This window comes from Vulpes vulpes, chromosome 4, assembly GCF_048418805.1.
Source record: "Vulpes vulpes isolate BD-2025 chromosome 4, VulVul3, whole genome shotgun sequence".
NCBI lineage: Eukaryota > Metazoa > Chordata > Mammalia > Carnivora > Canidae > Vulpes > Vulpes vulpes.
This window is the reverse complement of record NC_132783.1, coordinates 111,533,761-111,548,755: the sequence shown is the minus strand read 5'-3', so window position 1 is coordinate 111,548,755 and position 14,995 is coordinate 111,533,761. Positions and strand designations below refer to the sequence as shown.

At 43.2% G+C, this 14,995-nt stretch overlaps 1 protein-coding gene across 12 annotated transcripts in view; it reads left to right on the top strand.

The window, feature by feature from the left end:
• The window catches only part of CYFIP2 (cytoplasmic FMR1 interacting protein 2), a 132,585-nt gene that overhangs the window by 113,502 nt on the left and 4,088 nt on the right, over nucleotides 1-14,995 (top strand). For all 12 annotated transcript variants that reach the window (XM_072756754.1, XM_072756750.1, XM_072756756.1 and 9 more), the window contains 4 exons: nucleotides 6,178-6,250; nucleotides 6,721-6,815; nucleotides 12,232-12,470; nucleotides 13,769-13,916. In XM_072756754.1, the coding sequence (XP_072612855.1) occupies nucleotides 6,178-6,250; nucleotides 6,721-6,815; nucleotides 12,232-12,470; nucleotides 13,769-13,916 (555 nt within the window). The remainder of the gene's footprint in view (nucleotides 1-6,177; nucleotides 6,251-6,720; nucleotides 6,816-12,231; nucleotides 12,471-13,768; nucleotides 13,917-14,995) is intronic.

Below are 14,995 nucleotides of genomic sequence, written 5' to 3'. Positions count from 1 at the left end.
TAGATTAGCTCAACCTACAGACAGCTTATGGGGCCTGAGTGAATAAGGATTTTGCTAAGTTTTTAAAAAGAAAACCACTGTAGACTGGAGGGTCTTAGAAGACGACCTAGGAGGTGAAGCTTGAGTGGGGCTCTGAGGGATGGATGAGGATGCATGGAGGTTAGGAGGGTAGGGAAAGAAGGAATTTATAGGTGTAAATTACCCTGAGCGATCCAGTTATTATTTACCTTGGTTTCCAACCAGCAGACCTTAAAAAATGAGTGGCCTGCAAAGAAATTATTTACACAAATCCAGAATAGAGGTTATGTCTGGGGGTTGCAGAAGAGTAGTTTTAGTAACTCCGTGTTTTATCAGCTAGAAGATAGCTCAAGACTCTTCATACTTCAAAATGCATATTTGTGTGTGTGTGTGTGTGTCAGAATTTTTTAAGTTTCAAGAATGTTAGTAGCTGTGACTAAAAGCCCAGTAAATAAAGCAACAAATGATGTGATCCTATCAGATGTGAGGCTAAAAAGTTTCTCAGGTGATGAGATTCTAACCAATCTCCTGTTTTTATTTTTGATAACTATACTTTTTTTTCATCATGTGCATGTATAATGAGGGGGGAAAATATTCCACATTTCCTCAGGCTTTGGCTGCATGGGTTGCCATGGAGAAGCAATGGGTGTCAAAGGAAAGTGGCTCTTGCTCTTAACCCTGTCAGCCCTACTGCCTCTTTATTGCCATGTGGACCTGTATAGGAAAATGTCACCTCCCCAAGAGTCTCAATGTCCTGGTGTGTTGGAGGGAGATCGTAAGAGCTACCTCATAGGATATTCTAAAGTGCAAAGCAGATGACGGGTACAAAGCACCTGGCACATAGTTAGTGTTCAGTAAATGTTCATTGCCTTTCGTTCCCTGAAGAACAAAGCAAACGTGTTGATATAGATTCTCAGTTCTAGGGAAAGACCCTTAGAGACCATTTAATCCAATCTCTTCATTTCGTTCCATTTAAATTGTTCTTAATTGCACATGATAAATCAAATAATACAAATGAGTTTATGATGAGAAACATCATTCTTGGCTCTGCTGCACCTCTCCCCACCTGTATCCCAGTCCCCAAGGCAACTTGTTGTAATCATTTCTATTTCTGGTTCTTCTCGTTGTTCTCACCATAATGCTGCTTAATAATAGGATAGCTTCTATTTTTTTAATTGGCAACTCTAGACAATACTTATACTCCCTAGTTGGAAAGATGAGATTTTTAGTTGATTTAAATCTCTCCTCTTTCTTCCTCTTTAATATTTGATTATGTTACTTATTACTTCTGTTGCTTCCTTTGGAATCAGAGATAATATACTTATACCGCCTTTGCTTCTTTTAGAAACATTATTTAGTATCTTGACTCCTTTCTGTGCAAGATGAGGAAATTAACACACACACACACACACACACACACACACACACCGCAACTTCCATTTCTAACACTTCCACCTCTTACCTCGCGTCAGCTTCACTTTTACTATTATATGGTCAAAGCCGTATTTTTGTAACCCTTGTATTTTCTTCTGCATCTGTAACCTGTCCTTAAATGTAGCTTAAAGAAAACAAAACAAAACAAAAATATATACTATTTACATTGTTAAGTCTGTGCAGATGTTATTCCTTGCTAGATCAAGTGGCATGCTAGGATTTCATTTCCTTCCTTCTAATTCCAGTTCAAAACCCTCAAAGCTCCATATTTTAAAGGTAAAAAGTAGGTACTTCCAGAGGTTTTTCAAATTAATTTAAGTAATATATGTTCAATATAGAAAATTCAGTAGATAGGGCACTTGGGTGGCTCATTGGTTGAGCATCTGCCTTTGGCTCAGGTTGTGATCCTGGGGTCCTGGGATCTAGTCCCATATAAGGCTCCTCTCAGGGAGCTTCTTCTCCCTCTGCTGTCTGTACCTCTCTCTATGTGTCTCTCATGAAAAAATAAATAAAATCTTTTTTAAAAAATTCAGTAAATATATACAAGTAAGAAAAAACATAAAGAGAGAGGGATAGAAAATTAAGGACACCTGAAAATCCCACCACACATTAATGCTTCATATAATTTATACAGAGTAATCAGTAAAACTGAAGAGAAAATACTTTCCTTAGTAATAAAAGGAAACATGCAGGCCTGCATAATATGGGCCCACACCCCAAGTAGGAGAGATTCTGTCCTAAGTTTTAGTTCCTTTATATGCTGCAGACATTCAGCTTTTTTTTTAAAGATTTTATTTATTCATTCATAAAAGATACAGAGAGAGGCAGGCAGAGGGAGAAGCAGGCTCCATGCAGGAAGCCCAATGTGGGACTCGATCCTGGGACTCCAAGATCATGCCCTGAGCCAAAGGCAGACACTCAACCACTGAGCCACCCAGGCGTCCCAACATTTAGCTTTTTTTGCACGTGCTTACTGAGCATTTGCTATCTATGAGACACTGTGCTAACTATTGGGAATAAAATACAGTCAGAATAAGACATTGTCCCTACCTTCATGAAGGTTAAATTCCAGTAGGGGGAGGTAGACATTAATCAAACAGTCATGGGTAGGCAAGTATAAAGTATAAAATAAATTGAGTTCAGGTGTTGAAAGGAAAAGAACTTGATTCTTTGAGGACACATGACAAAGGAATGTGCCCAGGCTCAGACCCCCCCTTTCTTGAGGGGGTTAAAAAGGTCTCCTTTGAAGGAATGATGGTTGAATTAAGATCTGAAAGGAGAGTGGGAATTTACGGAGCAAAGAGAGTGTGGGCAAAAGATAGGTTAGGGAGCATTCCAGAGAGAAGGTAAAAAAAACTCTATGATGGGTGCACAGATAGGGCATTCAAATAACAAAAGCTGTTATGGCTGGAGCAGAAGGAACCAGGAGTGAATGGAGAAGAAACCCATACTCAGGGCGCTTCACAGGCCAAGGGTTCCGGGGGCACAGTGGAAGTCCAAGTGTGGATCCTTTAAGATAGATATTAGATAAGGAGGAAGTTGACCGTTAGCATGGATACCCACAATGGAGGCTTGTTTGCCTCCCTGACATAAGACTTTATGTCTCCTAAACCAGACATTTTAATTAGTTGCAATGGCCTCATCTAAGGAATGCCAAATAGATACCTTCCCCAAAAGGTGCTGTGAGGTGTGTAGCCACCTCACTATGCAAATGACCACATAGCTCAGCCTTTGGGACCTTTCAGGCAGACACTTTCCCACCTCTAATAGGAAACACACCCTTCTGTCTTTCCTCACCTTCATTAGCAAATTGCATTAAGAGGTAGAGAGCACACAGGAAGCATGCCACAAGGAAGCCTCCACTTGCCCCAAAGCACCTCTGATCCTATAGTTGCTAACTGGAGGACAGGGGGATGTATAGAGAGGGATAAATGGAACACTCTTGTCCCTCCCAAAGAAATCTGAAGGAGAAGCTCATCATGTAAAATGAGTAAAGCAATAACATTGCTCCTGTTGTAGAGGACCCAGAACATTCCTCTCCTCCATCCCCTGAGGTGGTACCCAAGGTCAATTTTATTCTCATTATTAAAAGAGAAAGCTGATAGTTCATGCAACGAGCAACTTTTCTAGTAAGAAGACATTTGTAGGAGCAACTGAAATTTTTGGAAGAGAAGAAGAAAGAGGAAAATTTGGCAGTTGAAACTATTGTAACCAATCCTCTGCTGAGAATACCTACATAGTTCCTCATCGCACTTCAGAAAAATCCAGACTTCATAGCACTCCTGTGATTCCCAGCATGGTATCTCTATGGTCCAGCTTACTTTCTGCCCCAGGGCCTTTGTACTGGAATGCTCTTACCTCATATCTGCATGGCTGGCTCTCTCACTTCATTCCATCTTCTTTCAAATATCTCTCCCTCAGAAAGATTTTCCCTAACCACCCTTCCTCAAGCAGTCCATTCCCCATGCCCAGTCACTCTCTAGACTCTTACCCTATTTTCTTTTATCACTATCTGAAATTTTCTGATTTGTTTGCTTGTTTTTATCTGTCTCTATCAACCAGAACATAAATTCCATGAGGGCAAAGATCTAGTCTAACTTGTTCAACATCATATCTGCAAAGCCTAGAACAGTGCCAGGCATTCAACCAATATCTGTTGGGTGAGTGTATGTAATGATATTCTCATACTTGGAGGTTGGTTATGTGGCTAAACAAATTTATTCATCTAAGAAAATATGAGATAACAAATATGCATTCATTAATCAGTTATTGAGAAACTGTTATACTCAGTAGGGAGAAGAGGCAAAACTAGAGACAGCACCTCGTGCTTAAGGAGTTCGGAGCATTGTGGTGGTCAGTGGGAAGGAACATAGAAAGAAGCAAAAGATATGAGGACTTAATGGTCTTGGAAAGTGAAGAAGAGAGAGAAAATGAGCCCCAGATTTTAGGCTTGGGCAGATAAGATGATCATGTCATTCTGGGAGCAGAGGAACCCCAGGGAGAAAGGGAAGAGGTCAGCTTTGGAAATGTTGAGGTGTGGAATATCCAAGCAGTGATATCCAGCAAGGAGTTAGATATCCAATCTGGAGCATGGGATTGGTGAAAGGAGCCATGTCCTTGATACATACAAACCCCCAATACTTACTCAAGAAAAAAATGGTAACCTGAATGGTCATGTGTCTATTAAAGAAATTTTATCAAGGACATGGGTCCTTTCGCCAACCCCAATTCTAGACTTGGAGCACTCAAGTGCCCAATTCTGCACAGTTGGATATCCAATTCTGCACAGTTGCTTCCGGAATACAGAAAAGAAGGGATTTCTTCCCAATTTGTCTTAGAAGGTCAGCATTATCCTAATGCCAAAATCAAAGGCATTTAAGAAGAAAACAGCAAATCAGTGTCCCTCGTGAATATAGAGTAAAAATAAGCAAATAAAATCCAGCAATGTATAAAAAGGATAATGCATCACAACCAAGTGAGGTTTATTCCCAGAATGCAAGGCTGGTTCATCATTGAAAAGTCAAACAATGTTAATTAGTAAATTAAAGAGTAGCCTGAATGACCAATAAGCCAAATTTTAGATTATATGATGAATCCAAGGACCTGAGTTGAGAACTATCAGTACTAGGTTATTTGATTTAGTGGTTATGAGAGAAATAGTTTAATTAAGAAAGAGGGAAATTTTCCCTTCTGGCTAAAAAACTGAGAATTACACTCAGGTCAGTCCCTTCGAAGGGTTCACTTGTCTTTCCTCTGCTAGCCTCATTTCAAGGACTGACCTAGAATATAAAAGGAGTTTTGGGGTTCCCCTCTTGAGCAGCCAGCCTTCCAGATTTCTAGGATGGCATATTCCACCCATGCCTGGGTGAGGAAAGCCAAGAGCACTCACAATCCTGATTTTCTCACATGCTTAGGATCCAGGAGTGCCAGAGTTGAATGAAGCCTGGATCTTACCTAATCCAAATCCCTGCAGTTTAAAGAAGAGAAACCATGAGCCATGGAGGGTGGCTTCTCTAGGTCCCCTTACCCTGTCTTCTGTTCTGAAATCCAGTGTTCATAAACTGATCCCGGGACAGCAAGCCCATTAAACCATCTCTTACATGTCTGTCCTCCCCAGACTTTCCCCTCTTTTTTAAGCTGTCTTAAAGCTCACTTCTATGCATAACAAGTCACCATCAAAACATATCTGTCCTGGGTTCTAGTTTCTCTCTTCTCACTAGCTGGTGTCTGGTGTGGAGAAAACCAAACAGACACAGGCTTTTCACAGAATCATCTGCATCAGTGGATTGGCAGATTGACCCACCACCTGCTTTGAGCCTACAAGCCTCACAACCAACCAGACAAAGAGTCTGGGGCCCATCATTTCTCTTCAATTCCTCTGTCACTCATTTGAAATCCTCAACAAATTCCTTATAAGATTATAATGAAAATGTATTGCACACTCATGACGTGCCAGGGACTATGCTATACGGTTACGCATTCTCTCACTCAATCCTTACAAAAACTCCTTAAATAAGTACTGTTCTGGCCCTCATTTTGCAGGTAAATAAATAGGCTCAAAGAGATTAGGCAACTTTCCTAAGGTGCCATAGCTAATAAGAGGAAGAGCCAAAATTTGAACCCTGGCTGACTGCGGTGCTCACGCTCAAGGTTTTAGAAGTGAAAATTCTTTGTGGTTTAAAATGTGACTTGTTTTCCCTTTCTTTCTTCTATCTCTGTTTGCAGTCTCAGGAGGAAGTCTGTGATTTGCTTCATGCTGCACCCTTCCAGAATATCTTACCTAGAGTCTACATCAAAGGTAAGAAACCACTAACAACAGCTACATAGCCAACTTGCATTTGAACTTCATGCTTGCTTAATCCCAATAAACTCAGACCTGCAGTCAGAAAGGCAAAAGGTTAAATAAAGCTTTGGGCAGCTATTCAGTATTCACAGAATTGCAGAATTGGAAGTGATACTCCAAGCCTTGTTTCTTGGTGCTTCTAGATCATCCCTAGTGCATTCCTGCCTAGCCTTGGTTTAACTCTTTTGAATGATGAGGAACTCACCACCCCACAAGGTATATATAATCTATCACTGGACAGAGAAAACAGAATGTTTTTCCTTATAATGAGTTCTGATCACACTTTAGAATGAAGGAGAACAGTTCTACACAGTCCATGCATGTTTTGGACACAGATCCATCACCGGTCCTCTCAGAGTTTTTCCTTCCTCAGTTCCCCCAGGGCACCCTGAATCTCATTTTCTGCTCTGCTGCTCCTTTTGCAGAAGGGGAGCGTCTGGAGGTCCGCATGAAACGCCTGGAAGCCAAGTATGCCCCGCTTCACCTGGTCCCACTGATAGAGCGGCTGGGGACCCCTCAGGTATGATCCTTCCATCACAGACTCTGAGAACCAAAAGGAACTTTCGAGGGAAAGCATTCGGCCCAACCCCCTCATTTTACAGGCAGGGAAACTGAGGCCCAGAGAGACAGTGGGGAAGAATGTCTACAAAGCCTGTTGGTGGCAGGGTCACGTCTGGAATGAGATTTGCTGTTTCTCAGGCCTGAGTTCTTTCTTCTCACCTGTATCAACTATTATTCCAAGAAACAAGGAAGTCAGACAAGTATCTAATATGCTCCTGTTAGGTATTGGGAATTCTACTAAGTCCTCTCTGAGAATTAAAACCCCACACACCCCAAATACCAGCAGTTCACTTCTGGATATCTTTGCTAGAAAAACATTTATGGGAACACAGATGTTTACTATAGCATTGTTTGTTAAAATAAAAAAAAACAAACAGAAACAACCAGTAGAGGTTGTTATTTGACTAAATAGCAGGTTTTAAAGTTATCTGAATGCTGACTCCTGGCTACATAATAATGAAGAGGAAAGATGAGATCTAGGTGTGACAGTGTGGACAGATCATAAGTGCGTGGTCAGGGGAAGAAAGCACACAACAAAAACCTTTCAGTGAAACTTTTCCTAAAACATGACATACTCATGGTCCGTAATGGCGACACTCTCTGAAGAGAGATGAAAGAGACAGAGATAGAATGATGACCACAGGAGACCTCAGCTTTATCTGTAATGTTCTAATATTTTCAAAAGCAAATAAGCTCATAAGTTAATTCTGTAATTAAAATGAAGTTTTACAGAGGTGCCTGGCTGTCTGAGTCATTCGAGTGTGTGACTCTTGATCTCAAGGTCATGAGTTCGAGCCACACATTGGGTGTATATTACATAAAAATAAAATCTTTGAAAATAAAATTAACTTTTCCAAACCAGGACCAGTTGCTATGAACATGGAGATGAGTGGAGCAGGACTCCTGCCTCAGAGAACTCAGAGACTGTGGCAGGAGTCAGGAAAGAAGAGAAGAGAGGAGGGACGCAACAAAAGCATGTGCTGGCTCCTTTCAAACTGATTTGAGTAACTGGCACATTGTAGAGAGGCTGGGGGAGGAATTCTGAAGGAGGAGAACTGGGGCATCCTGGTGAGACAAGCTGGGGTGGTCTGTTTTATTCACCTTTGCCAACTTTTTAAAAGGCTTAGGATTCAGATCTTCACTTGGACTTGCATTCCAGGGATCCTCTCTGTTCTTATCACAAAAGCTGAGGAGTCTGAAGGACTCACACCCTCAGCAGGGGGCAGAAGGCAGCCTCTTCTCTCAAAAATCAGGGCAAGTATCTGGAGCACATTGCAGGACCCAATCTGCTCAGGTGTCACGCTGATGAGCAACCCTCGCCAGACCACCTGCGTGCCACCCACCTCCTACTGGAAATGGTGACTAAATGTTCAGTGGCATTTGGGTTCTTTGAGTCACCACAGGGAGAATTCAGATCCTGCGGAGTACACACATTTTCTTTTTTGGCCTTGAGAGGCTGAACAGAGGAGTCCTCTAAAGATTTCCTTTTAGGGAGAAATCCCCCAAGCCAGCAAGCGACATATAAATGTGTCTGCTCTGTTATTGGTGTCATCCTACAAGAATCTGGCCTCTCGCACCCAGGGTTTGGCATGTGTTTCCACTTAGAAGACTGTGAATTCCTTCCCTGTTCTGGTGAACACCATTTCCTTGGGACTGATAGAAATCTCCATTTGTCAAATGCCGAATCTTTAACAAACAAAAGCCTAGACATTCTGCTGGAGAGGAAGTGCCAGTTTTCTAAGGCCCTCAAAGGAATAGCCCAAAATTTAGCCATCCCAGAGATCAAAGAAAAGCTAATGAAATATTACCTTCCAAGCTAGCTGGGATTCAGGAGACTCACATAATAGCTAAGTCTGTGATGAGGAGATTTTGACAAATAAATGTTTAAAGTCAGGAGGTTTTAATGGTGTTGCACTGTTTGCATTTATTTCTGGGACATGCTAAGGTGCTATCGTGGAAAGCAGTGAGCCTCATCCCAGCTTCCCACTTGAACCAATGCATAATCTGGTGTTAGACAATGTCTCAGCCTTTGTCTCCCCACCTTTGAAATGGGCTAACACCTGCTTTGCGGCCTTCATTAAGCTGCCTTTTATGAGGGATGCCTGGGTGGCTCAGCAGCTGAGCACCTGCCTTCAACCCAGGGTGTGATCCTGGAGACCCCAGATCCGGCTCCCCACAGGTAGCCTACTTCTTCCTCTGCCTCTGCAGAGATAGAGAGAGAGAGAGAGTGGCAGAGACTCTCTCTCTCTCTGTGTCTCTCATGAATAAATAAATGGAATCTTAAAAAATTTTAAAAAAAGAAGCTGCCTTTCATGAATGTTATGATAAACAAGGACAAGTAAAAGACTTTTAAAAAACACAAAGTATTATATAAAGGATTATCAAGGTATCATTCTCCTCCAAACGGTACTAAATGTAATCAGAGTATTCTGTGCAGAAATTTATTTCCACATTTATTTTCACAATGTTTTTTCTATTCCCTTGTTAACTCAGAGAAGAATGGCAGAAGAAGAAAAATCCCCACCCCGCTGAGTAGAATAGAAAAGAAATGGATGAGATTTATGTGAAACACACACAATATATATATGTACATAACACCAAGTCTCAAAGTGGTGGCCTTTGCTGCAAATAGTCATTAATACGCTTCTTCAAAGCAAGCCAAAAAGGATAGACACACCCATAAGAAAAAGGACATGGAAGAAAACTGACACCCTAAAAAGTATAAATGCCAACAGCGAAAGTGTACAAGGAGCAGACTTGAGGCAGCTTTCTTTTGGACTAGTTGGCTACTATGTTGCAAAAGCCTTTTAAAATATGTGCCCACTTCCACTGTGGAGTCCTACTCCTGGGATTTTATCCTAAGAAAATATAATCAGAGACAAGTGTTATGTATAAGGATGGTTGCTTAAGAATTGTCTCTAATAATGAAACTTATATACACTTTAAAATAACCAGTAAGAGTAGAAGACTCAATAAATGGTGATCGATCAGTGGCCATTTTAGTAACCATTAAAAAATTATGTTACTGAAAATATTGAAGGAAATGGTTTTGTAACCTGCTGCTATCTAAAGAGAAAAAAAAGCAAGATAGACCATATGATCCAAATTCTATTAAATATAGACACACACACACACACACACACACACACACACATTAACACAAATCACAGATCTGTATTTTAAGATAACCTGATTCCTAGGTAATGGGGTTTATGGGAGATTTTTATTTTCTTATGACTTCTTTGAAAGTGGTTTTCCATATTTACCCAAGTGACTGTGTGTTACTTTTACAGTTCTCAGGAGAAACTGAAGGGTGAATGATTTTCTGAGGAAAGGGCAAAGCCCCTAAATGTTTTCCATCAGGGGCCCTTTTGGTTGGTCACCAGAGTTCAAAGTCTGTCTGTAGATTTATAAATCTAGCAAAACCCCATTGCTAATTTTTAGTTCCCACCATGGTTGTCAGGCCCTGGGGATTGATTCAGACTAACTAGATGCACAGGAGATTAATTAGTAAACCAGAAGTCTCTGTGTTAATTTATGAAGAATATTCATGACTTGAGAGCAAATATGGGTCCTTTATTTATCTACTGACCATCTTCTCTGTACCAGGCACTCTCTGAGTGGAGAGCCCTTTCAGGGTCCAAATACCAGCGTAAAGTGTTGCCTAATGTAAGAACAGAATCAAGTACTAGGTTCAGGATTTTTTTTTAAGACCTATTTCTAGCCAACTGTGGCAACTCGAGTGGTCTCATCTCTGCTCAGGAGCTTTCTCTGCCTACGGAATCAAGATGAGTCACCGTGAATCCAGGGTTCCCTCTCCTTCATGCTTGAAACACATGTTGTCTTCCCTAATTCACATTTTTTGTCCTAGACTTCTTTCAGTTTATGGTTGTCATGACAACTAAGCTCATGGCCCATTTTTCTAACACGCCCCAGGGTTATGTTTCCTGATTTATTTCCCCCTGTGGATTAATTTAGAGGTTGTACTCCTTGTAGGGGTTCCAGAGTGGGACCTTACAGGGAGAAGTCAGGTAGGCTTCCTCCAGGTACTCTATAAAATGAGCTGTCTGGAGGGACTTCCCTCTGGAGAGCAGACCCCATGAGTGCCCTATGGGCCTCTCCGTCTCAGAGGCCAGCCTCCTCTAGCCATGTCCCTAGCTTTCGAGACCTTACTTTGACTTAAAATTTTAAAATCTATCTACTATTTGCAAATGGTTTTGAGACTTCCACCCCCAGACATTTTTACTCATAATGCAGACAGTAATGTGTTTTGATGTGCTTGTCTAGTGAGCTGATTATTAGTTATGCAATAACCAGGACCCAGATGTGAAGCCAGTTTAAATTATTAATAGAGATAGTTTACAGTGGTCAGAGGACTTCTAATGGGAGGAAATGATCCTGTAAAATCAGTGGCAAAATTTAAAAGACTAACATATGCTTATTGTAGAACATTCAACTGTACAGGAATATTTAAAGTAAAAAGTGAAAATCTTGCCTGCTTCTCCAAGCCCATCTGTTCCACAGTTGACATTTCCTTCTAAACTAGTTTATACACACACACACACACACACACACACACACACACACACACACACCACATATAGTTTTGTTTGTTTGCCTGTGGATGACATGTTGTTGATGGGGTTTTTGTTTTTTGTTTTTTGTTTTATTTTGTTTTCTTTGCAGGAATACTTTTATTTATGCTGAGCAACTGGTTTATTTTTCCCTTTTGGACATTAAGTTAATCGACTGTGTCCTCCTTCTTGGGTGGTTGGGCAGTGCCAAGTTTTTGATGTATGGCAAGTCTTTTGGGTATGATCCCATTCCTGGTTGTTGTTGATGTTTTTAATAGGATTATAGCATACATCCTTTTCTGAAACTTGCTTTATATTCACTTAACAATTTAACTCATAGATCTAGACTGTCAGGATGTAAATCCCAGCTTTTACCACTCGTTGGCTGCCACTCTGAACCTCAGTTTCTTTATCAGTAAAATGGGGATGCCAATGGCATGTATTTCCTGGGGTTGGTATGAGGAATAAATAGCTCAGAGCAAGGCCTGATGTATTATACACACTCTCAGTAAGTGTGAACGACTCAATCTTTTCAGTGGATACATAGCATTTCATTATGTGGTAGACTGGGATTTTTTTTTAGTTTGACTCTTCCTCCCTGATGGCTCCTAGATTTTACTTACCACAAGTAAGTCTTATCACAAGACTCCCTGCTACTGCACTAGGACCTACAAAGTTAGTGCCCAGCTCTGGGTGAGATGTCCAGGTACAGCCAGCCCTAGGGTATGGGAATCTCTGGTGAGAGGTGGAAGATGGGGTCTGGGGTGAGGATAGAAGATTTATGTACTTCTCTGTTCCCAGCAAATCGCCATCGCTCGGGAGGGTGACCTGCTGACCAAAGAGCGGTTGTGCTGTGGCCTATCCATGTTTGAGGTCATCCTGACACGCATTCGGAGCTACCTGCAGGACCCCATCTGGCGGGGCCCACCGCCCACCAATGGAGTCATGCACGTCGATGAGTGTGTGGAGTTCCACCGGCTCTGGAGCGCCATGCAGTTCGTCTACTGCATTCCGGTGGGGACCAACGAGTTCACGGCTGAGTGAGTACCCTCGGGGAATGGCGAGTCACCACCCAGCTTCCATGTCTCCCCCAACCAAGAGTCACCAAGCTACCAGGGCTCAACCAGAAAAGTGATCAGGGACAGATTGTCTGACAACTATTTATTGAATACATACTGTGTGCCAGGTGCCAGACAGATACCAGTGCTGAGCAAAAGTAGATGGTTCCTGGCCTCATACAGCAAAGGCAGGAAGGGCAACAGGTGCCTGAGAAGAGAGCTGAGTGGGTTATTGGAATGTAAGTGACATAGTAGAACTGAGCGTTGAACATTGTCTGGGATTCAGCTCTTAGAGAGGAGGTGAGGACATTCCAGGAAAAGCAACAAGTGCCTCCTCAGGAGAGCGTCATGCCCTAACTGCTCATACTAGTCTGGCTCGTGAGGCCTCTACTCTTGAAAACCAAGAAACCTTCTAAAGGAACCCAATCTTGTCATCAGAAAAGACAGAAGCAGATTGCAGTTCTTCCTTCCCTCACCCAGCTACCCATCAAGAGTAGTGCAATAAAGAAGGCAGACAAGGTCTCTGCTCCAGGAGCCAAGAGCCCCTGAGAATGAGCGAGTAAGGCCAGAGAAGGCTTCCCTGAGGAAGTGCTGTTGGGACTGGGCTGGGCTGGGCTGGGCTGGACAAACTGTTTCCAGAGCAGCTGCTGGGCCTGCGCTTCTAGCCAAAGTGATGGGGAAGCAGGGAAGCCTGCCTAGGGGGCTGCAGCTGCTGCTCGAGGATAAGAAAAACAGCAGAGAGATGACCCCGCAGCCTCTGGACCTGCCCAGGATGCTGTCGAGGTCTTGCGGCACGCAGGCTAAGCTTCCCAGACCCAGAGGACTCGCAGCCCCCACGGCCCAGCAGCAGTTGCTCACCCGCACAGCACGCCCATCCCTGCCTGCTCAACCTCCACAGGCCGCTTGGTCTGCAGGTTTAAAAGGGTCCTTCACTTCACAAGCATTCCTCTGGCTCCCTTATAGAGGCGAGACAGATTCTCATCCAAATTCGAATCAGCCACAGAAATCTCAAGGACTGGTTGAATTTTTTCCCTCCAAGTGTATACAGCATCAGTGGCCGACAGGCTGGCACCTCTCTGTGGTTAGAGACTTGTAATATATCCATAGTCCCTGGATCAAAGCAAATGTATGCTCACGTCTTACCTTGCACCCACTTTACAGATTGAGAGGATTGACCCAAGGACTGGCTGGCTCACTATCTATACTCCTGGCCCAAGATGAGGATCTTCCCCCACCCTCCCCTGCCCTTAATTCCAGCTGCTTTCTCTCCTCACTCCCAGGCAATGTTTTGGTGATGGTTTGAACTGGGCTGGCTGCTCCATCATTGTCCTGCTGGGACAACAGCGTCGCTTTGACCTGTTTGACTTCTGTTACCACCTGCTAAAAGTACAGAGGCAAGATGGGAAGGATGAGGTCATTAAGAATGTGGTAAGCAGCTAAGGGCTGGGGCCTGGGGAGTGGGGCCAGGCCTGACAAGCAGGCTTTCATCTGCGAAGGAGGGCGAACTGCTTATGGAGGCCAAGTCCCCACACCACAGGTAGGTACAAAGATGCTCAGCAGTCGGGGACCTTCTCGTAGAAAGCCATGAGTCACTTGCTCATAACCTGCTGGGATAAATCAGGTCACCCTGCAGGGCCGGGCCAGGCTCCAGACCTGAATTACCCCTACCTTGTGCCAGCCAGACTGCTGATGCTGGCACTGCAGCCACACAGACTGTCACTGAACAAGGAAGTTGTGCCGGTACAGGGATGGGAGAAGCGTCATCATAGGGTAAGCGGGGCTGCTGTAGGGGCAAATGAAAAGGGCTGTCTAAACTGAGCTGAGGCAACGGGTGGTCAGAGAAGGCCTCCCATGGAGACAATGTTTGGACTGAGTCCAGAATGACCAGCAGCCAATAAACCAGGCAAAATATGGGGTGCAGGGTGGGGAGGATATTCCAGACAAGAGGGATCAGCTTGCTGTAGCATAGGCCCAGAGACATGAAGATGTATGGCTGGAACAAAGAGTTGGGTCCCTAGGACCAGCCGAAAGGAGGAGGAAGCAGAAGCCTCCTCATAAAGGGGTTCTTTGGCCATTGTGGTAAACTATATCTAAGCATTTGAACCATCGTTAAGTGTACAGCGTGGTGGCATTAGGTTCACTCACACGGTCATGCAGCCATCACCACTATTCACCTCCAAAACTTTCTCAGCTTCCCAAACTGTGAAACACTACACCCACCAAACACGAACCCCCAGTCTCCCCTCCCCAACCTCTGGTAACCACCTAACCCTAACCTCCACCTTCCATGTCTAGGATTTGACGACTCAAGGTCCCTCATCTAGAGGAGTCATACAGTATTTACCCTTTCATGACTGGCTTATTTCACTTAGCATCATGTGTTCAAGGTCCACTATGCTGTAGCTTGTATCAGAGTTTTCTTCCTTTTGAAGGCTGAATAATGTTCCATTGTATGTATACACCACATTTTGTTTATCTACTCATCCATCAATGAACACCTGAGTTGC